Source organism: Dryas octopetala, chromosome 6 (assembly GCF_963921425.1).
Source record: "Dryas octopetala chromosome 6, drDryOcto1.1, whole genome shotgun sequence".
In the NCBI taxonomy this organism is placed as follows: Eukaryota; Viridiplantae; Streptophyta; class Magnoliopsida; order Rosales; family Rosaceae; genus Dryas; species Dryas octopetala.
Genome location: NC_141371.1, coordinates 5,165,353 through 5,188,475, shown reverse-complemented (window position 1 = coordinate 5,188,475; position 23,123 = coordinate 5,165,353). Strand labels below are relative to the sequence as shown.

Genomic DNA, 23,123 nt, shown 5'->3' with positions numbered 1-23,123 from the left:
GCACTTTAATCTATATGTTTGCTTATACACGATAGCCTTTGTTTATGCAAGCGCCACTGTGTTTAGCATAACTCTTGCAATAACATCATGCAACAATGGAAGTCCAAGTTATTGTTTTTGGTGAAAAAGCCAAAATGGTCCCAAGGGCCATAGCTATTAAGTCACAACACTGCCTCTTTCATAATTGGAAACACTTGGATAGAAGGAAAACTTTTGGCTACCTACTATTGTCCAGATGCAAAATCTCATCAATGAGATTGTTGAAGATTCTTCAATATCTCTTCCTTAGAAGTCTCAAATTGGGTTGTGAAATGCTAATTTTCCATGTGTGATTATTGATTCTTTTGTCAGTTGCCACCATATACTGTGTGGTAGGAACTAGTTTGGTAAGGTTTTCTTCCTTTTTCTTAAATAATATTATAAACCCAAAAAAAAAATGTTAATGTGATAGTCTAAGTCCAAAAAAGCACTTGTCCCTTCTTGGTTGGATACACAAGTGCTTTTGGATTGTAATTCTTCTTAGTTCCAATTGAATACTTCTTTGATAAAAATTAAAAAATAAAAATAAAAATAAAAATAAATAAAAAAAAGAATAAAAAAAAAGCACTTGGAGTTGGTATCATTGGAAATTTTAGATTTGTACTATGAATTAATTTGATAATGACATTATGCAATTATTTTGGCCTTTGTGGCATACCAAGTCACAACTTTACTATAGATGTTTGCTAAGTTCATTTATCATTAAAACCAAATGGAATGACCATGTCATCTTAGAAAGGCAATCTTATATATTTATTGTACCTCTTGGGAGGTTTTGTCTTTTTAGAGAAAGTGGGTGATTTTGAAAAGAACAATACTTGGGTTACCCCTTGGGGGTACCGGCCTCAAGATCACCCCACCTCTCCAAATTATGATTTCGGCAATATCGGTGTATAATCGGAACCGCTCAATTTTTAGATAACATATTAAAGATCATCTCTGCAAAAAATCAAATCAATCGGAAATTATTTGGTTATATAAATGTTGTCAATTAAATATAAAAAAATCAACGGTTTGGTAAAAAAATCACTCTTTAATTGAAAACCATCTATTTTTTCTATTTAATTGACAACAGTTATATAACCAAACGATTTCCGATTGATTTGATTTTTTGCAGAGATGATCTTTAATATGTTATCTAAAAAGTGAACGATTCTGATTATGCGCCGACATTGCCGAAATCACGATTTGAGGGGGTGGGGTGACCTTGAGGTACCCCCAAGGAGTGACCCAAGTATTGTTCTTTTGAAAATGACAGTGGAAAGGGAATATATATATATATATAAATGTCATTGTGTAGGTTTTAGGTGATAGAATGATGGAAATAAAAAAACAAATTAAACAGAACAACAATTACAGCTGGAATTCTAACTTATTAGACATTGAGCAACAATCATAAGAGTAAGACTTGGGTACAATCTCTTCTTTCAGGTTATTTAGATCCTTTTAATAGATATCCATTTAAAATCAATCATGATCCTCTTAGAAAAAAAAAAAAATCAATCATGATAACATAAAATGCAAGCTATAATTTTTTATATGATTTGAACCATAAAGGGTTTATGGAAATTTTATGAAAACTTATTAGAGTGTAGATAAATGTTCAAGGATTTAATGGACCTAACATAAAAAACATGATTTTAATATTTGTAATTCTAAAGTTCAGCGAAAAAAATCCTAAGGTCGTTATCATTTTAGGTTTAACTTTGTACCTGGACATTTTATCAAAAAGAAGCTTGTACCTGGACTCTTTGCTGGAACTTTTCCTTGGCAAAAATGGAAACGAAAAAGATGGCACTTGACAGCCACGCTCCTAACTCCAATTGAAATACAACGGTTAAGATAATTTTATAGTCATGTGAAAGTATTAAAGTATATCTGGCCAAAAAAAATAAAGAAAGTATTAGGGTTAATAAAAGTAGGATTGGCAACTTTAATACCATGGAGATTACCAATTACCATGGTACGTTTGGATGAAGTAGTTTGAAACTATTTAGGAATTCACAAATGATGGAATTTAAAATGACGTTATTTAAAATTCTAGAATTTGTAAATTATCTTGTTTGGATAAATGTAATCATAATAAAATTTAAATACGGAATTTCTAGTAGTTTTATAAAAGAGTGATGGTGATGCATGGTGGCAACAATAAAAATAATGCTTGTGGTCAGTTGACGATGGTAGTAGGGGTAATGGTCCACGAGCGGTGGAAGAAATGGTCACGGCGAAAATTGGAGTATTGGAGGTGGCGGCAACAATGGCATTGGCGGTGGTGGCGGTGGTGTCAGTGTCGGTAGTGGTGGTGGTGGTGGTGGCGGTGTCAGTTGTGGTGGTGGTGGTGGCGGTGTCAGTTGTGGTGGTGGTGGTGGCGGTGTCAGTTGTGGTGATGGTGGTGGCGGCGGCGGTAGTGGCGGCATAGGTGGTGGCGGTAGAGGTGGTGTTGGTGGTTGTGGTGGTGGTAGCAGTGGTGATGGCGGTGGTAATGGCGGTGGCAGTGGCGGTGGCGGTGGAGGTGGAGGTGGCGACGGCGGTGGTGGTTGTGGTAGTGGCGACAGTGGTGGTGGTAGTGGTGGCAGAGGTGGTGGTAGTAGCGGCAGAGGTGGTGGTGGCGACAGTGGTGGTGGCGGCAGAGGTGGTGGTGGCAGAGGTGGTGGTAGCGGCGGCATGGTGGTAGTGGTGGTGGTATTGTGATTAATTGGCAAAGTGATGAGTGAACACGACTTTTTCTTTTTTATAAAAACTGGAATTTTGAAAATGACACCAATTAAGGTGGAAATTAAACTTGAAATTTACAGCCTTTAAATCTCAAGTTTTTTTTCACATAGAATTTGCAAAATTTTGTATTTATGTACCCAAACAAGGAAATTAGAATATATAATTTCTTAAATGCTGAGTTTTATTTAAATTTCAAATTTTTTTTCTTCATCCAAACGCATCAATTTAGCGATTTTTCCACAATGTTTGAGAGATCTCAAGTTTCAATAATTCCAAACCAACACGTTTGAGTTAATCATTGTGAGCTGAAAAGAAAAAGGCATGGATCAGTAATTCAATAGTGTAGGCACATTACAAAATTTAATGCAGATATGAACTGACAAATAATTGACTCGCAGCTCTTGGAAGGGTCAACATCAAATAGAAGAGTTTTTGAAGCGCGTGATCTCATTATACTCTTGACTACTGAAAAAAAAAGCTCAATGAAAGTGAATTGAATCAGAATGTCACATTGGTGATGAGGCATACCTATCCAGTCATGATCACAATTTATAAAAAAGAAATATGAAACATAACCATTAAAATGGGCAGGCCTCTTGCATGTGACTAGGTACAACTGGCCTCTTGTAAGTGTACCATCTAGCAACCAAAGCATAGAACCCCAAATTGATCACACTCAACACAGCCAAGAGCCAGAAGAAGTAGTGAAGGTGACCATAATTCAAGTTGTCTGGTATCCAACCAGGCCTACCATGCCTGGTGCTCACATCAGTCACAACATTCACAAGCAGTGTACTCAAATAGTTCCCAAGTGCAGCAGTTGTGAGTGACAGAGCAGAACACAGACTCCTCATGGCCTCAGGAGCCTGCTCATAAAAAAACTCCAATTGCCCAATAAATGTGAAAACCTCAGCACACCCTATAATGAAGTACTGAGGGACCTGCCAAAATATTGACATGGGCATGTGCTTGAGATCATAGTAGTTGTGCCTTCTCACCTCGCGCAGCCTCACAAGCTCCAGAGTCCCTGCAGCCAACATTGCGAAGATGGAGATGACAAGCCCAATTGCTATTCTTTGGAGTTGGGTGAACCCATTTTTGTGTCCTGTGAATTTTCTGACATATGGGACTATCACACGGTCATAGACCGGAACCCAGAAGATGACGCTGATGGTGTCGAAGAGGGAGAGTGAGGCGGAGGGGATTTGAAAGGAGTTGGAGACGTGAAGGTCCATTGTGTTGCCTTGGAGAACAAACAAGGTTCCCATTTGACTGTATACAGCAGAGAAGATTATGCCAGTGGCCCAAATGGGTAGTAGCCTTATGATGGACTTGAGCTCCTCAACTTGGGTCACTGTGCAGAGTCTCCATGGCATCACTGAACCTTTGATTCTGTCTGTTTGAGTCTCAACTGCTGCCTTGTCAAAGAAGCTAAGGAAAAGAAAAAAAAAACCATTATAAGTTCATATTATGAGGAGTTTGGATCATTTTCTGATGTTTTTTGTGTTAATGTTGTGCTTGTATCTAAAACTATCCGAGACTTTCATTTATTATTTTTTTCAACATAATAAACACCTAAAACACTTAACCTTAAACCCCAAAACAATTTGTGTTGAATATAAGCACAATATCATTGCAGAGCACCTTATTTCATTATGAGGTTGCTTAAGTGCACTTTGCATATTAAAGTGCAGCTTTCAAAGAGAGAATCATAAAGCAAATTACTAGTATATACTGGTTTTGGAATTTAGAAACCCCTATATATTGCTTCTTGATCAAAAGTCAGTCCAAAGTTGGCTTTCAAAAGCAGCAAAAGTACTTCCAAGATGCTTATTTTCTTGTTACAAACTTATTACACCTTACCTCAATTGTGTTGTATGATCAAGCTTGCGGCTTCCTTTGACCACAGACTCCTCATCTGTAGTCTCATACAAGAGAGCCTTGTCAGCAGGCACTTTTACTTTGAACTTCCTGAAGGATGCAACAAGCACCTGGCAAATTCGGGTCAGGGGACTCCCACCGGGCCTCTGGTTCCTATACAACCGGGTACCCGAAAAGAAGCTCACAACAGCAAGTGCCATTGCCACTGCTGGGATGCCAAAGCCCCAACCCCAACCCACATTTGTTTGTATCCAAACAAGCACTGAGGAGGCCACAAGGGCACCAATGTTGATTGATAAATAGAACCAGTTGAAGAAAGAGCTCTTGTTCTTCTTCTCAGCCTCATCAGAGTCATCAAATTGGTCTGCCCCAAATGATGAGACACAAGGCTTTATGCCTCCAGTTCCAAGTGCTATGAGGTAAAGTCCCATGAAGAACACCCCTGTTTGTAACCCTGTGGGGTTGCATACACTGTTTTTGTCACAGGGTGGTTTTAGTCCTTGGACTGATGCTGATAGTGTCAATAATGTCATTCCCTGCAAGAAATAAAAAATGGGTATTTCATTTATGGACCAACAAGAATTAATTAATATATAGTTTGACAAACAAATTGACTTACAAAGACATAGATGATGGAAAAGGCAGCAATTGTCCAATATCTTCCAAGGTATGCATCAGCTAGAAATGCACCAAGCAATGGGGTGACATAGCATGTGCCTGACCAATTTGTGACATTATTGACAGCCACCACATTTTTCTGGTTCAGTTGAAACTTGAGGTAATTCACAAGATTTGTGTTAATCCCATAGTAAGCCAATCTTTCACAGCATTCATTTCCTGTTCAAAATTCAAAAGCCAAGGCATGTAAGGGAAGCATTTGTTGCATGTTGATCCTATATATTTTTTTTGGCCAAGGATCCTATATATTTTAAAGAAAGAAGTTACTTGATTACCTAGAATATAAGGACAAGCTTTCCATGTTCCTGTTTTCTTCTTGATGGCAGGCCTGTTATGGTAATCAGTTGTTCCATCTTTGGTATAGATATCTTCTTCTGCCATTGCTTTGAGATACAAGCTCAACTTCAAGGTTCAAAAGGGAGACCTTGAGCTCAAGGGAGTTCCATGTTATTGCCTAATAACATGTTTGTTTGTATTTGTGCTCACTCTGAATCTCATTTTAAGATTTAGGGTATCGATTATATATGCATCATCGAAGGCACACAATTCGAATGGACCCTTAAATGCATTATTGTTGAATGTAGCCCATAAATGTAAGTGTAGTTGTGTCAATTTCGATTCCTAGCGGTAAGGTGGTGGTGACATCTAGGTATTAGAAATTGGAGTTTCTAAACTGCTAGAGCCATTAAATTTGAAATTAAGATGACCCATCTGCAGCACTTTTTTATTAATGCTAGGCACACCTTCTTAGGTAGAGCGGTAGACGACTTCACTTGTCACTACTGTCTCTTAGTTGGCTCTCCCAGTAAGAATTCAGAATGGGCAGGTCCTGGACCAATAAAATAACTTACATGTACTAGGCTCAATATGTTTAAGTGCACATTGTGCACTTTGGTGATCTTACTTTTGTCAGCGCATTTGATTGGCCCCTTTGGCCCATTTCTGGCCCAACATTGCATGATGTGTCTATAGCACAATGACATGAAATATAAAATAGCTTCCTAATTACCTCATTAATTACTTTCTTTAGCATACCGAAGGAAACTAACCTCTCAACTGTGAAAATTTTCCGTTAAGAAAAGAAATCCTGTAGAAAATTTTGCTTCACCATATTCAGATGTAGTCGTGTTTTCAATGACGGTGTAGTAATTCTTGTCTCAGATTGTTTTGGTTGTCCCGTTATTGACCTATGAGATTAGATATCAATTCATACTTAATTAATGGTGATCTTTAGTTAATGTTAATCTTTACTCGAGTAACTCAACCATTGATATTGTAGGTGACTTGCTTGCATTTTCTGGCACTAGGACTTTTTACCTAGCTAGCAAGCCTAGCATATCTGAATTATAAACCACCCTAAATATAATATTTGACAATCCATATATAAACCCTTATAATTAGCTAATAGTTAAAGAATAATGATATATCTAGAGAAAAAGACTTACTAATTAAATTATTTAAGTCAATGATATATTATGCCATATATATGTCCTATCATATAATATAATAATAGGCAATTATCACTAATTAATTTACATAATTATAACACTTTTTGCAGGTTGAGCTCAATTTACATGAAAATTCTACCATGATCACATAATTCATAGCAGATACTAGTGTGTGGTGATCGATCGAGTAGAGTAGAATCGATCAAGAGGTCATATAAATGCAAAACGTTTTTCACACGAATGTTAATTGAATGTGACTATACGTGTAATAAAGTAAGTCGTACAGTTTAATATATCTGGCCAAAGCTTCTGCCAAGCATGCACGCGCGATGAAGACTTACTTCCAAACAATTAAGTTGGCCATGAAATTTTATCAGCTGACCACGTATACTTCGTTTTATATACGCATGAGTGTGTGATAGAGAGATGTTTAACGTTAAAATTGGAGAAATTGAAGGGAATTAAAAAAGCAGATCGAAGAGGAAGGTAATGAAGAGATTAAAATGTAAAGGATAAGATGAATTAAGTTGATGAAGATGGACTCACAGACTTACCCACCGTTTGCTTAATCTTGGCTTTCAAACAAACAATGATATGTACGTTGTGTGTCCATCATCGATATCTGTTGGGGCCGCCATCTGATATATGACCTGAAAGCCATTTCTCAACCATTCTAATTCTTTTGTTGCCTAAGCTAGCATCCCATTAGGCACTTGGCAGTAGGTACACAATTACATACATTTATATATTTATATATTTACGCTTCCCTCTACGATCTTTCCATAATTCGATCAACTTTTCTTTTTTCCTTTTATTTTTTCTTAAATTAAAATAATAATAGTAATTAAAGCAAATGGCCGGCTTGATCTATATGCATGGTAACCCATATATGATATATTTTCAAGGACTTGAGATTTATATTAAGATTTGAATTCTCTATTTGTCTAGTTTTTATTTGTTTCATTCATAACTATATAATATAAATTCAAGAATTTATATAATATAACTTCACCCCTAAAACATGCTACAAATTCATTTCATCTTTTACTCTCTATATTTAGATAATAAATATATAACTAAAATTAAAAGTAAGAAACAAATAGAGAAAAAGTTTTAAAATAACCTAGTACAAATCATGAATAAAAAAAAAGGTATAAGTTAGAAGCCCTAAATATAATTAACATTGAAATAAATGCCAATATATATATATATAATATACAGAAATGATCATCCAAAAGAACTAATATTGAAATAAATGCCAACAATATAATATAAAAGCAGGCTATGGCCTACTGGCTGCTGAGTTGACCAAAAAGCTCTCAAGATAAAACATATAAGCAAACCTAGCTAGCAAAGTTGGGGGACATGCATATATAATGAATTAGTTGTGTCAAACAAACATAGTCCAACCAATTAATTAGCGAAATTGTTTAGAAACTTGATTGAATTAAGTTTCATATCAGATAAAAGGGCTTTAAATGAGCTAGCTAATTATAGACGGCAATTCACAAAATTATAGCTAGACTGGTCAATTAACAACTTTATGTAACATGTAAGTAATCACAGGGAAAAACCTTGGTTAATTAGCTTTAAGAAATCTTGTTTTTAAAGAATGCATGTATACGTACCAATCGTCCACCAACCAAGGAAAAACGACATCGCAGCAATGCCCTCATCTGGTCACCCTTTATAAGAGTGCGCTGGCCAGTCACCATGAACACAAAATGCAACAAGCGTAGCAGGACAAACAACTAACGCCAGAGAGATATCATTCATTATTATCACAAGTACTGCTACTATTCCACGGAAACAAATCCGATCGAGGAGTACTCATCGATCGGAAATGGAGGTGTGGAGTCGAATTCTTGTGCTTCTCCTGGCGGCTTGCCTTGTTCCGGCTTTGGTTGAGAGCAGGGTTCGCCATTACAAGTTTAATGTAAGTATCTTAACACTCTCTCTCATGTCCTGCATGCATTAAGATTAAGAGAATTCTTGGTACTAAATGCATTGTTTTTTTTTTGTTTTGGTCATGATCATATTATGCATGCATGTCTTTTAAGTGGCACAAAACCAAAAGGTGTCCAAGGCATGGCAAGAGATGATTAAATATTAATTAATTATATGGGCGTATAAATGGCTTCAATCTTGTTAATTATGCCATATATATGTAGCTGGAAATTTCAGATGAAATTAACCAAAATCATAATCTCAGACAAGATGGATAATTGGATTCCTTAAACTAAAAGCTATATATATAGCTGAGAAGGTGTGCCCAATTAAGCTATATATATTTCTTACAACAACATGAGCATTTTATAATTCCTGTTTAATTCTGATTAAGTTGTAACATAAAGTAACATGATTGAATCTGGTTTGCCGGCCATTTTGCTGTACTAATTGGTAACCGTGTGCAGGTGGTGATGAGGAATACTACCAGACTTTGCTCAACCAAGCCAATTGTGACCGTTAATGGCCGGTTCCCAGGGCCTACTCTCTATGCCCGAGAAGACGATACGGTGCTTGTGAAAGTCACCAACCATGTCACATATAACATGTCCATTCACTGGTGAGATTAATTCAGATGCCAAATTTTGTACCACTTTTACATTGTAAATCATATTTCTAATTTACTTTTTGATTGGGCAGGCATGGTATCCGGCAGCTCCGAACCGGTTGGGCAGATGGACCGGCATACATCACACAATGCCCAATTCCACCGGGCCAAAGCTTTGTATACAACTTTACCATCACAGGCCAAAGGGGCACACTTCTTTGGCATGCACATATTCTGTGGCTAAGGTCCACAGTCCATGGCGCCCTTGTCATTTTGCCCAGGCGCGGTGTGCCATATCCCTTCCCAGCACCCCACAAGGAAGTTAATGTCATATTAGGTGAGATTTTTCCTTTTTCTTTCCTTCCAAATAGTAACATGTATATTAATCGCAGAGTAATCAATGGTGGTGGGTCTAATTTAATCAACTGAATAATAATTATAATAAAAACATTGCAGCTGAATGGTGGAAATCAGATACTGAAGCTGTGATCAATGAAGCCCTCAATTCTGGTTTAGCACCAAATGTCTCTGATGCTCACACTATTAACGGCCATTCAGGCCCCGTGGCGAATTGTTCTTCACAGAGTAATTATGACACCTTATAATTCATATAAACGATAATATTTTCTTGTTATACTGTAAATCTGAATAATTAATTATACAGGTGGCTTCAAATTGCTTGTGGATGGCGGCAAGACCTACCTGCTACGCATCATCAATGCTGCGCTCAATGATGAGCTCTTTTTCAAGATTGCAGGACACAAGATGACGGTAGTGGAAGTAGATGCCATCTACGTGAAGCCCTTCAAGACTGACACCATTTTGATTGCCCCAGGCCAAACCACCAATGTCCTTGTCACCGCCAACCAAAACGCCGGCAAGTACTTGGTCGCCACCGCCCCATTCTTGGACACTCCCAACATCGCCGTCGACAACCTCACTGCCATTGCCACTCTGCACTACTCAGGCACACTTGCTAGCGCACCCACAATTCTCACCAACCCACCTCCACCAAACGCCACCCAAGTTGCCAACAGCTTTACCGACTCTCTCAGAAGCCTTAATTCAAACAAGTTCCCTGCAAAAGTCCCATTGACCATTAATCACAACCTTTTGTTCACAATTGGGCTGGGGATCAACCCATGTCCCACTTGCACACCCGCAAATGGAAGCAGGGTGGTGGCCAGTGTTAACAATGTCACATTTGTTATGCCCACCACAGCTCTGCTTCAAGCGCATTTTTTCAACACCAGTGGAGTCTTCACTACTGATTTTCCCGGAAACCCACCAAACAGTTTCAATTTTAGTGGAGGTCTGCCTGCAAATGCAAGCTTGGCAACTAAAAGTGGGACAAAGGTTTATAAGCTGGCTTATAACTCAACGGTTCAACTTGTTCTGCAAGACACTGGGATCATAGCCCCTGAGAACCACCCAGTCCATTTGCATGGCTTCAATTTCTTTGTTGTTGGTAGGGGACTGGGGAATTACAATCCCAAGAAAGACCCCAAGAATTTTAATCTTGTTGATCCTATTGAAAGGAACACAATTGGGGTGCCATCTGGTGGATGGGTAGCCATCCGATTTCGCGCAGATAATCCAGGTAAATATATAACCTGCAAAAATTATTGTATGTGTCGGTTATATGTGACCTATCTAAAGATGTCACATATGATAGTCAGATTGAAATTCTTCATTTGGTACAATTTTTAGTTCCTTGTGACTTTTTTCATCATATTAATTTGTGTACAATTTTTAGGGGTGTGGTTCATGCATTGTCATCTGGAGGTGCACACAACATGGGGGCTTAAGATGGCATTCCTGGTGGACAATGGAAAAGGACCTAATGAATCACTTCTACCACCTCCAAAGGATCTGCCAACATGTTAATTTTCTAGCCAAAACAACCCCTAGTCTTGCAGGTACTAGGGAGAGATATCTAATTAACCAAAAAGAAGGTGTGCACTCCAGAAGAAGAAATAAAAAAAAGGAGAGGATGCATGAATAACATAAAAACATGATATATCTGTATTCAAACTGTTGCTTGAGTAAGTGGAAGAATTTTCTCAAGCAAAGGTTTGAATTAATTTTTGGTTGTTGAAGTAAATAATACGAAATTTTTTCAAGAATTATGTATTGGGTCCTAATATATGGATCTTGGATGTGCAAGTCTTTGTTTATATATTATAAAGTTGTGAAATGATTTCTAAATATCTCTTTATAGCCTCTGTTGAGAATTGACATTGACAAAATTGGCTTCTGATCTCCATTCATATATAGACAGACCTCACAAGACATGGATCCCATTAAAATACAAGCATGTGGTCTGTAAATGTCCCAACAGCAGGCCATCTTGGATCCTGTTGAATTTACTTTTGCAGAACAATCCTAGTGATATGGACCATTAAGTTGGATCCTGGTTTGGCAGAGGCTACTCAAAACTAGGCCCTCCAAGCTATGAGTCTATGACATGGGCTCTCCCAACTGTGCACTGTCCTATAATGAATCAATTTTACAATGAATGAATTCCATTACTTGTATAGCAGATCAATAACCCCATTTGGGGGCCAATGGGCCATAAAATCATGGAAACTTCATGACAAGTTGTTCTCATGCAACTATGCAAGATATCAATTCGAAATCCGATCATGCCATAAACATGAGAATTATAGCTGCACTGGAGGATACATTTACATAAAAACACCCCTACTTGTAAAATTGGGGAATTAGGTTCTCTTTACAAAGAGAAATCACTTGTGGAGTGTGACTTTGATATATATACAAAAATGTTACTAGGGGTAAACCTTTTGCATAAATAATCTTTACTTTTCTCTTTTACTTTTGTATGTCCCTGCTCAATAATTAATGCAGACAAATTATTATGATCAACCTTCTTGTTATTCATTTTCACTCTTTCTTTTTTCTTTTTAATATTAGAAGAGATGAATTCTTGTTATCCACTCATCTTTACCTTATCTCCTTTTTCACTCTACTTTGAGATATATAATATAGAAAATTTGAATTTGGGACATCTTTCAACAAAATTGAGAGAAATACTATTACCTTTATATGTAATTTGAATTATAACCATATAAAAAAAACAAAGGATTAGAAAATTTTCAAAATATACAAGTTACTTATTTTTCCTTTAACACCCATAAATGATGAATTCATTTGGAGTACTCTATCTATCATCTTCTAGTGATAGATTTAGATGTGTCAAATAGACTGAACATGTACAAACACAAGAGATTAAAACGGGCATAGTATGTCACGAGTAAGAAACATGATAACACGAGCACGACACATGTAAATGTATCATGTTTAGAGCTGTCAAAAGGGTTGTGCCGTACTCGTCTTGATCATTTAAGTTGGACACATTCTTGCTCACTTTAGATCATTTATCGGGTGTCATGCTCGTGCAGTTGTGCTAGCCTAGACAATTAAGACCTAAGACTGACACGACCCTTAGCTCATTCGTGCTTACTCATGTGACGACGAGGCTGACGAGTAAGACTTGTGCATATGTGATAATGTGACAGTTAATTAAACATGTACCATAACATATGACAAAGCAAATCTATCGATATATAGTTATTCAAGCACGACTTTTTATTGTTGATTGGCAATGGAATTCATATTAACTAATGATTGATAATTACTTACTTGTGCGATGCTTAACGCGGTGCCATAACATACAATAAAGCAAATCTGTCGACAGTTATTGTCGCACAAGTTCACAACTTTCAACAGTTAGTTGACAATGGATTTCATAATAACTAGTGACTAGTACTTATTCGTCTGCTACGTGCTATAATATATGACATATCAAATATATTGAAGAGTTTATTCACGCATGACTTACAATTAGTTGACAATAGATACTATATTAATTAATGAGTTATTAATAAAAGTTAATTACACTTACAGGTTTTAAAATCATTGCATATAACCTCTAAAAGAGAAAAAAATAAATAAACAAAAAAGAAAATATTTGTATTAAGATTGGACCTTATACCTTCAGTAATTTTATTAGGCCATTTTTACCCCTTAATATGTATTTTTGCATAATTTCTTATTATTTTCGTCTCATTATCGAGAGTTATATACAACAGTTTTGAAACCTCAGGAGGTGTATGTATAATTATTAAAACCTTAAGGGATGTATGTGAAAAAAACGATAAACTTCAAGAGGGAGATGTAAGTGTAATTAACTCTATTAATAATTCTCAACAGTAAAATTTAAACTTTTAAAACTGCTATAATAGAAAACTATAATATAGGATTGGATAATAACACGTGTCAAAAATAAAGGTGGGTCGTATTGTTTGTATTTATTTCTAAGAAAAAAGAAATAGAGAAAGAGAGATGGGTGTTTGTACGCAATTACCAAATGGTCTACATGCACATTCTGTCACCAATCAGCGAATCACAGGCTGTCGATTTCAAGTCTCAAATTTTGGTTGGCATCTCTCTCTCTCTCTCTCTCTCTAGGCTGCGCCCACAAACACCATACCCACCAATCACAACTCAACAACTTTGACCCTCTCTTTTTCACTCTCTTCCTCTACTTGTTCCTGTTCCATAGATCCCTGTCTCACAAACCAAGCCAGTACAAACACAACACAGCTAACCCACCCTCCCTCTATTCACTGCTTTGACGCTCTCACCTCTTCTTCTTCTTTAGCCTCCAAACCAAACAAACATACAAAACCATAAAAAAGCTTCTTCAGCTATGTAAAATCACTCTCCTTTATCCACTTTTCTTAATTGGGGTCTTTTTTTATTTTTGGGTTTTGATAATCGTTTTGTTTTCCATATGCTAAATCTCACTCTGCAAGCTCAAGTTTTCCTGAAACTTGATCTGGGTTTTCCTTTTTTTGTGCCTTTGAATCTGATATGGAGGTCTAGGGTTTATCTTTGACAATCCAAGATCTAATATTTTCAAATTGCTTATCGAATTTTCCCCTTGGGTTTTGGAAAGTTGGGGCCTTTCTAGATTCCTCAACTGATGCTTGTGTTAAAAGCGCACTGAGATTCCTTTCAAATGCTACTACTCCTTGATTAATGCCTCTTTGCTCATAAAAACCTTCACTTCTCTGCATTTCCTATCTGGGTTTTCTCTCTCTTTGAGCTATCAAAGAGAGAGAGACAAGGAGACTCATTTGCTTACTCATCCCTGACACACTTGCTATGTGTTTCAATTGCACTGTTTGAGAACTATCTGGAAACCATGTATAGAGGAATTGAAATTCTCTCTCCAGGCTCCTATCTTCAGAACTCAAATTGGTTGTTTCAAGAAAGCAAGGGGACCAAGTGGACTGCAGATGAGAACAAGCAATTTGAAAATGCTCTTGCTTGTTTTGATAAGGACACCCCCGATCGATGGCAGAAGGTGGCATCTTTGATCCCTGGAAAGACTGTAGGCGATGTGATCAAACAGTACAAGGAATTGGAAGAAGATGTTTTTGATATTGAGGCTGGCCTCATCCCAATTCCTGGTTATACTAGTAACTCTTTCACATTGGAGTGGGTTAACAATCAAGGCTTTGATGGGTTGAAACAGTATTACACTGTTGGTGGGAAGAGAGGCGCGTCAACTCGGCCGTCTGATCAAGAAAGGAAGAAAGGGGTGCCATGGACAGAAGAAGAACACAGGTACCAATTACATGCCTTTTGAAATTTTCAACACCATACTTATTTGTCTTAGTATTTACTACGGTAATGGTGAGTCTCAATGGGACATGTTCTGAAAGCAAGTACTTGAAACATGTTCAAAATTTGTTTTCTTGTTCTTAATTATGGTAAAGTTAGTTAAATTCTTAGTTGAACAAAATTAAATGCTATGTGGAGCCAACTTTTTGAGCTGAGAAGTTGAAATATTTAGTGTAAAATGTGATACGTAGTGATGAGAATTGAAGTTTGTTAGATCTTGTAAAGTGGGTTTAGTTCTTACAATTTTATATGCAGATGAACAGTTTATAATTGGTTTAAAAATTGGTTTACTATAAAGTCTTTCTGGCTTGCGTCCTAGTGTTCTCTTGACAATTTGTACTACAGGCAATTTCTGTTGGGTCTTAAAAAGTACGGTAAAGGTGACTGGAGGAACATCTCTCGCAACTATGTGACCTCAAGGACTCCTACTCAGGTAGCTAGTCATGCTCAGAAGTACTTTATCAGGCAACTCACTGGAGGCAAAGATAAGAGAAGGTCTAGCATTCATGATATCACAACCGTCAATCTCCCAGACAAACCTCCCTCACCAGATAGTAAAAGCCCTCCCTCACCAGATCACTCTGCAACTGTGGTGCAGTCACAGCAGCATCCAAAGACAACTGGCATGAGTAAACAACAATTTTACTGGAAATTGGGAAGTGAGGGAGAGCCTATGGTTTTCAATTCAACAAATGGGAACACTTACTTGGGACCATTTTGTGGGATTTCTTCATATGGACCTAAGCTTGAGGAGCAAAATTTTCTCAGTGGGAATCTTCATGGATCTCAGTTGGGACATTACAATGCCCCTTCTCAGATGCAATCGATGCGATATCAGTGAACCCTATGCACAGAGTGGAGGTTTTGGAGTGCCAGAGGGTGTCAAAATGTCAAAGACTTAATTCAATGATGTTGGATTGCTCCATGGTCTTATGTGAACAAGTTGATGAGGACTTTTGAGTTAGTTCCTAGTTTTAAGACTCTACAAAGAGAGCAGTTAGTTCATCTTTGATTTAATATTCAAATTCTGAAGTATTGAGCCAACAAAAGGAAGCTTATTTACATGAAGCTTGAGCTTTAGCACTTGTGATGTTCTGGTTGCGTGCTTGGGGAGTTTGAGACTGGTCAGAACTGAGAAAGTAATTTCAGATTGAGTTTGCATGTGCTATAAATATTTCTATTTAAGTGGTTTTCTGCAAAAAGTGACTTAAAAGTACATACAATAAATGGACAACTCTCCCATTACTTGCTTGAAGTAATCCATGCAGCTTCTAAGGAGATCAAGTCCTTGATTTACTTTAAATATTTATTATGTGGACAGTGTTAACATTCAATGCAGAATAAACTGGAGCATTTGAATCAAAAACCCAAAGTCATGGTATGCTTTAAAGTGTCCATTGCATTACTGCAAATGACAAAGTCTAATTAGATCTCATTGCCCTGATTCTTTATTCAAAATGGGGGTTTCTATATGCATCTGACCGCACTCATTAATTAATTGCATTTTGACAATCGAATCTTGACTCAAAGCTAAGACCAAAGGCCACTAATACGAGCATCTCATGCTTCATTCTGCCCTGCCTCTCTTCTCTTTGTTCTCTTCTTGAGGATGACTCTACTTTTTGTTCTCATATTCAACATTATATTCAGGAGTGGAAAGAAGATCCTCTATAAGATGTATCACTGAATATAATCATACCCAACAAATCTAACACTAATTGTAGTCTTCTGATTTCTCTTTTCCCATCTGAATTGCTTTTTCAATAAAAGAAAGAAATTAAAAGAGCCGTACAACCCCCCCGAAAAAAAAGAAGCCAATATAGTCAGTGGTAGTATCAGAGACTTGGATTTCCTTGCACTACTTATTGCATGTAATCACCAAAGGAATCATGGGTTAATGATTCTTAAGTGTACCATACCGGCCAGAAGAAACTTCCAAAAGGCTATGATCTATGTTGTTTCCAACCCCATTCTAGATCTCCAAAAGACCCTATATATGCAATTTTTTGGGATATCTAGCTATTATTAGGTATGATTGTGTTAACTAATCACTCTTTATATGTCAAGGCGCATTATACATTTTTGTTTGGACCTCAACATGGGCTTTGGATTCTCTCAGAAATATAAACATCTTGACTTTCTATTACATGAAAGCACTTTCATGACAAAAGGCATCTTCTTGCTAGTCAAATGCAATGTGGATGGAATGATCGATCTATGACTGCCAACTTATGAGACTATAAATGTCACCGGTGCTCGAATATCGTCAAGAAGCGATTCTTCGATTGTTAAGTTAGACATATCATATTTGTATGGAGACAAAACTATTAATCACTCATATAGTGTTGAATTAAAGATGATTCGGTAGTTAATCAGACTAATATCACACGCGTTTATATACATGTGCATAACTTTTCTTATTGTGAAAGTTAGGACTTTCCACCAACTTTGAGCTTGAGTAAGACCAAGTAAATTTTGGTATGGCAGTTAAAAATGAAGAAGGATAATGCAATCCCCTGTTCCTATTCCTATTCCTATTATTCTTATTGGCTCCTTTGCTTAGTTGCTTGGTGTTGCTAATTGCTGGCACTAACATTATTATTTCTGCTTTTGCAACACTTCATGAAAAGCCTAGTGCCCACCATATTGTTTGCACCCATTATTTTGGTCCCACCCACTAGACAAAATACTTGGAGGCAACATGACCCATATAAGGAATCCTACAGGAAACTCGACCTATTAAATGACAAATTTGCCCACTTTCTTTTTAAAAGAAGAAACTTTTCTGCAAGTTGCATCGGAAAGCACTTTGCCCACTTTATTCTAATTTTGATTTTAAAACTTTTATGTTGATTTATGTCCACACACCCACAGCCAGTCTCTCACAACCCACACTTTTTAGCTTTCTTGTGTTCCTTCAGTGTTTCTTTATAAAAATGTTCTGATTCTACTCTGCAATGGTTTCAAACTTTGGATTGAGCATGCCTCCTCACTCGATCATGTGTAAATTAATATTTGGTAACCACACAGGTGACCCGTGACCTAGTAGTAAAAGGGCAAACATAATATGAGTTGTAAGTTGCCACGTCTAGACTGATGCAAAAACTTTAAAATTTAACTGATATTTAATAAAGAGTCGGTCACATAATTTTGAAAATCTACTACATTGAAAGAGAAAGAAAGCTCAATCAGTAGTTTGTGAGGTTATTTATATATTCTTTGATGGTGCATCATTGTGGCTGGTCCACAGATATTTACGAATTTATATAATCTCTTGTTCATATCACTAAAAAAGAATTGAAAGAAACTATAAAGTGGTTGAGATTAAATAGAACTTTCATATGTCTTTAGAACCAATTAAAAAGAAATATAACTTTCACATTCTGCATCCAAACAAAGGAAACATGTTTTTATATACTTTTGTAATGGGGAAAGATAGTAATAATATAACTTGAAAAACAGTGACCAGCTAGCTTGTTTCATCGATCAACTGTTAATTTTTCTAATGGAAAAGTGGTTGTTGGGAAATACCAATACACACCAAAAGTGATTATGTGAGGTGGCATCTGTTTGAGCTGAGCAGGCAATGTAATTATGTAACTGAGGGTGCAATTCCTCGTCATGTCTTCCATTTCTTAGTGCAAACTTCATGTATGCCTGCTATTTTATGAAGGCTAGCTTTTCCTAATTCCTAAATTTGTATACTAAACGACTGAATTTGGTAGAGAATAAGCACTTCATTGTCAAAGGTCGCCTAGTAATTAAGTTGCTCCTTAATTAGTACAGAAACACACACACAAAACAAACAGACAAAACAATATCGAATAATATTAGACTCATCATATTTACTAATTAAAGAAATAATGTATTAGTATATATATATTAGTATCTTATTGTTAATGAAAAATGAGATTAAGAATGAACTCGAATTTGAATAAATTTAGTACCGCTAACATCATTTGATGACATCATTTGCTAAACAAATTTAGTAAGTATAAGTGTATAACAGAAGTATCAACAATACTATAACAAAGAATAATGATATATACACCACATTTTCGGTACTACACAATTATTGCGACTAAGACTCTATAATTAATGCTACTTACCAAAAAACAAAAGAAACTGGTGTTTCTAGAAGCAGCCGTTCAAATTTCCATCTCAACAGCCAATGAGCCAAAACAGCCAAAGTTGATGGATGAAATTAGAGATTGATTGTAGGCTTTTGCATGCAAATATGGGCCGTTGGTTGGTGTTATCAATAAGGAAAATAATTATTTGCCCACTACTGTTCCCATTTGTCAAAGAGTTCTTTGAATGGGTTTGTAAACCCCCTTGCATGTATTTTATGTGAGCAATAACGACTTTGAATGACATATGAGGTCTAATTTGACCCAACTTCGACTTCCCAATTAATAAGTGAATTCTTTCTAAAGAAATGAAGATGTTTTCTAATTATACGAAAAGAAAAAAAAAATTAACTATAAGACAGCCTAGATTAGTTCCATGATTAAAAATTGGTTCTGACTCTGCATCAAGTCAACCCCTTACATGTGAGAAATTATGACTTTGAATCAAAGAAATATATTTTTATTCATAATTTCTAAATAAAAAATAAACAACAATATAAAATTCATATCCAAGAGATTTTTGAAACTTCTATCACGTTTTTTAATTTTAAAATTTTAAAATTTTTATAAAATAATGTGATTTACGGATTAATCGAACATTTCTTCAAAGTATTTTCAAAATTGATATATACCAGATAAACCCAGATGTTTAAAATCAAATTTGACTTTTTTACATTTTACCCACCTGAATTTTGGGGTTGATCTCACTTTACCACAAAAAAAAAAAAAAAAAAAATTGTGTCAGTTTATCATCTGAATTAAAAATTTGTTGCAATGTACTACCTCTAACTCATTTTGTCTAAACTTTTGTTAAAAATAAGGGTGTTTTGATCTTTTTTAAGTTCCTATTGTTACAATAAAAAGGTTTTTTTTTACATTTTAACCGTTTTGACACAATAGAAACTAATTTGAAAAGACCAAAACACATTTTTTTTCAACAAAAGTTTAGACAAAATGAGTCAAAGGTGGTATATTGTAACAAATTTTTAATTCAGGTAGTAAACTGACATAAGTTTTTTTTTAGGTGGTGAAGTAAGATTGACTATAAAGTTCAGGTGGATCAAGTGTAATAAAGCCATGAAATTTTAACTCACGTTAGTTTCGTTTTTTCAGAGTTCAGCCCATAGTTTGGAGGTTCGAGGTCACTTAGATCCATTTCCCCTCATGAAGTGGGCTCGTTGCTTGACTACTGTCAAGCCCATTTCGGTTCTCCCTTAAGAATGGTAACACAGCCTGCGTCTAAAACCCACTAAATGGGCTCTCTCCTCTGTGGCATATACTGGGCCAGAGGCCCAAACAAAGACCGTACGATTGTTCCATCTACTGGCCTGTGATGATCCACGACATCTACAATATACACTTCACAATTAATTGAATATCTGATTTTTTTTTTGGCCAAGAATTGAATATCTGATTTGAAGATAAAAACATCATAAATTGCATCTTGTACTGATTTTTTTGGTGTGTTATCTTGTACTTGTGTATAAAATTAAGTAGTCCTATAATTCTATGTAATTATTTTCAATATAAATTCTAAATATTAAATCTGAAGTCTAAGACATTCAACTCTTAAAAATCAAAATGACATATAAGCACGCATGAAATAAAAAAAGAAAAAAAGGTGGAGGTCTAAGGTCTTAGGTCTAGCCGCCTCTTCACCACTCACTAATTTCCACAGACACACTGAGATCGACATTGACCATTTGAGATATTTTATATATGAATGATCGAGGTAGTAGGCTTGCGTACTTTGTCTTTGTGTTTGTCATTATCTCTTGATTAATTTGAATTTGAAATGAAGAGCGATAGGACCTTGCAAGCACCTTATTCAATTCATGTGAAATACGAGTCTAGTGGAATACAGAGTACTGAAAATTTATGTACTGCAAACTCTGCAATACGTACAAGTCAAAGGTACAACGTGCACCATGGATTAGTAGTAGTGTATGCTTATTGAGTATATTTGGCCTTGGAGTAATTGTTTTTTGGTGCCTTTGGAATTGTGTTGGATAATGCATGCATGTAATGGATTGGTTCTGTGACCTTGTTTCTTTTTCTTTCTTCTCTCTTTCTTTTCTACTACATAATACACACAATCTATATCACAGTTGTCCTTGACCTAGCTATTGTTGGTTGTCATATATAGTGGCCAAGTGGGCATCATCTAGATTCTAGACCAACCAAACCCTCTGGGAAAGGAAGCCTATCTAGCTAGCTAAGTATGTGCCAGGCTTGCTCTGGGCCAGCTTATGTTTGTTTTCGAGGAAAACATGAAGCATCATATTTTGGCACCCTTCTCTCACTTCATTTTGCCAAGAATCGATGGTGCATATATGATCGAATATATATAGGAATGAATGAACCAACTTATATATAATGCTTTGCCAACTGGGGGTTATATATATGGGGCACTTAGCCAACTACTGAAGGGTACTCATCTACTGTCGTATGTGTTGTCCCCATTCACAACCCAGGGACATTGCACCTAATCTAATCATCATGGCCAAAACCATACATACAATTAACACAAGCATACAGAGAGAGGTAGAGAAAGAGAGAGAGGATATATATATATATATATATATATATATGCGTGTGTGGGTGTGGGTGTACATGCATGCCAGCTTGTCAGTCACCTAAATTGTTGGATTTAATTGGGATGTTGGTTGGTCAGTTTGTCTAGTTACCAAATCAATGATTCATTTTTTGGTGCTAACTCACTGCTGAGTAATCTAATTTCACGGGAAAATGTTAACAAAACGACTCTAAATATACTCCTATTTTCAGTTGAGGATGCGTTTTCACTTTGGTTCAATTAAGGACTATTATTTTTCAAGTGTTTCAATCAAGGATATTCCGTCAACTCCGTCAAAAATTCTGTTAAAATTGATCACGTGACTCGCACGTGACCAGTTTACAGGGGCATTTATGTATTTTTTGTACATTTCAAAAATAATTATAAAATATTAAAAAAAAAAAAAAGCTGGGAATTGAAACCCAACCACACCAACCTCACCCCCGCCGCCACCGACCCACCTTCACTCCCCAGCCACCACCGTCGACTCCCCCTCCATCACCAGTGACTCCCCCTCCACCGACGACTCCCCTTCCACTGGTCATCCTTCTTCCCCATCAGCCCAGCCCCGCCCATTTCCTTTCTCTCAAACTCACTTTCTCTCTCTGCCTCACTTTCTCTCTCATCTCTCTCTGAATTTCCTCTATTTCTCTCTCATCGATCTCTCTCTGCCTCTCCTCTCTTTCTCGCACCCAACCCTTGCACCATGCTGACCCGGCCCTCCCTTTTCCCCCACCCAGCCTCGCCCCTCCCACCACCACTTAGCTCGACCCTCTCTCATCTCTCTCTTTCTCTCTCTCTCCTTTCCCAACCCATCCCTGTCACGCCCCTTACCTAGCCCTGGCCCCGTCGCACCCAGCCCCGACCCCGCCCCATCCCTATGACGCCTCTATCTTTTACTTTCTCTCTCTCTCTCTCTCTATCTCTCTCGCTTTCTCTCTCTTCGATTTGGACGGAACAAGCTAGGTGGTGGGGCAGGGGCAGGGCTGGGAGAGGGAAGGGGGAGGGTCGGGCTAGGTGGTGAGGGGGAGGGGCGGGGCTAGGTAGGGGAAGGGGGAGGGCCGGGTCGGCATGTTGCAGGGAGTGGCGGTTGATGTTTTTTTTTTTACTTCATTAATTTTATTTTTTAATTTTTTTTAGGAGAAATTACTTTTTCGTCCTTATGAATTGGTCACGTGCGAGTCACGTGATCAATTTTAACAGAATTTTTGACGGAGTTGACGGAATATGCTTGATTGAAACACTTGAAAAATAATAGTCCTTAATTGAACCAAAGTGAAAACGGGATCTTCAACTGAAAATATGGGTATAGTTATAGTACTTTTACTGATATTTTCCCTAATTTCACTATGCAAATTAACGTTATTGATCATATATTTACCAAAAATAAA

The 23,123-nt window shown here is 36.9% G+C and overlaps 3 protein-coding genes across 3 annotated transcripts; 2 read left to right on the top strand and 1 right to left on the bottom strand.

Moving 5' to 3' along the window:
• Positions 1-3,332: 3,332 nt before the first annotated feature.
• LOC147281487 (protein NRT1/ PTR FAMILY 8.1-like) lies at positions 3,333-5,694 on the bottom strand. Its single transcript, XM_086246564.1, has 4 exons — positions 5,589-5,694; positions 5,255-5,472; positions 4,618-5,171; positions 3,333-4,185 (listed from the first exon to the last, which is right to left on the bottom strand). The coding sequence occupies exons 1-4, from the start codon at positions 5,692-5,694 to the stop codon at positions 3,333-3,335; spliced, it is 1,731 nt and encodes a 576-aa protein (XP_086102690.1).
• Positions 5,695-8,522: 2,828 nt separating this feature from the next.
• On the top strand, positions 8,523-11,446 carry LOC147281486 (laccase-4-like). The gene is made up of 6 exons (XM_086246048.1): positions 8,523-8,697; positions 9,176-9,327; positions 9,408-9,652; positions 9,772-9,900; positions 9,980-10,915; positions 11,072-11,446. Exons 1-6 carry the CDS (start codon positions 8,605-8,607, stop codon positions 11,200-11,202), a joined length of 1,686 nt encoding a protein of 561 aa, XP_086102174.1. The 5' UTR covers positions 8,523-8,604; the 3' UTR covers positions 11,203-11,446.
• A 2,460-nt stretch (positions 11,447-13,906) lies between these two features.
• On the top strand, positions 13,907-16,364 carry LOC147281485 (transcription factor DIVARICATA-like). The gene is made up of 2 exons (XM_086247377.1): positions 13,907-14,970; positions 15,373-16,364. Exons 1-2 carry the CDS (start codon positions 14,546-14,548, stop codon positions 15,866-15,868), a joined length of 921 nt encoding a protein of 306 aa, XP_086103503.1. The 5' UTR covers positions 13,907-14,545; the 3' UTR covers positions 15,869-16,364.
• The last annotated feature ends 6,759 nt before the right edge of the window (positions 16,365-23,123 follow it).

Bases quoted from the DNA above. Each gene is read 5' to 3' on its own strand.
- LOC147281485 (XM_086247377.1), top strand. From the start codon at position 14,546: ATGTATAGAGGAATTGAAATTCTCTCTCCAGGCTCCTATCTTCAGAAC. The intron at 14,971-15,372 runs GTACCAATTACA...TTTGTACTACAG, and splicing joins TGGACAGAAGAAGAACACAG to GCAATTTCTGTTGGGTCTTA.
- LOC147281487 (XM_086246564.1), bottom strand. From the start codon at position 5,694: ATGGCAGAAGAAGATATCTATACCAAAGATGGAACAACTGATTACCAT. The intron at 5,473-5,588 runs GTAATCAAGTAA...AATTTTGAACAG, and splicing joins AGCTTGTCCTTATATTCTAG to GAAATGAATGCTGTGAAAGA. The intron at 4,186-4,617 runs GTAAGGTGTAAT...TCTTTTCCTTAG, and splicing joins GATCATACAACACAATTGAG to CTTCTTTGACAAGGCAGCAG.
- LOC147281486 (XM_086246048.1), top strand. From the start codon at position 8,605: ATGGAGGTGTGGAGTCGAATTCTTGTGCTTCTCCTGGCGGCTTGCCTT. The intron at 8,698-9,175 runs GTAAGTATCTTA...AACCGTGTGCAG, and splicing joins TTCGCCATTACAAGTTTAAT to GTGGTGATGAGGAATACTAC. The intron at 9,653-9,771 runs GTGAGATTTTTC...AAAACATTGCAG, and splicing joins GGAAGTTAATGTCATATTAG to CTGAATGGTGGAAATCAGAT.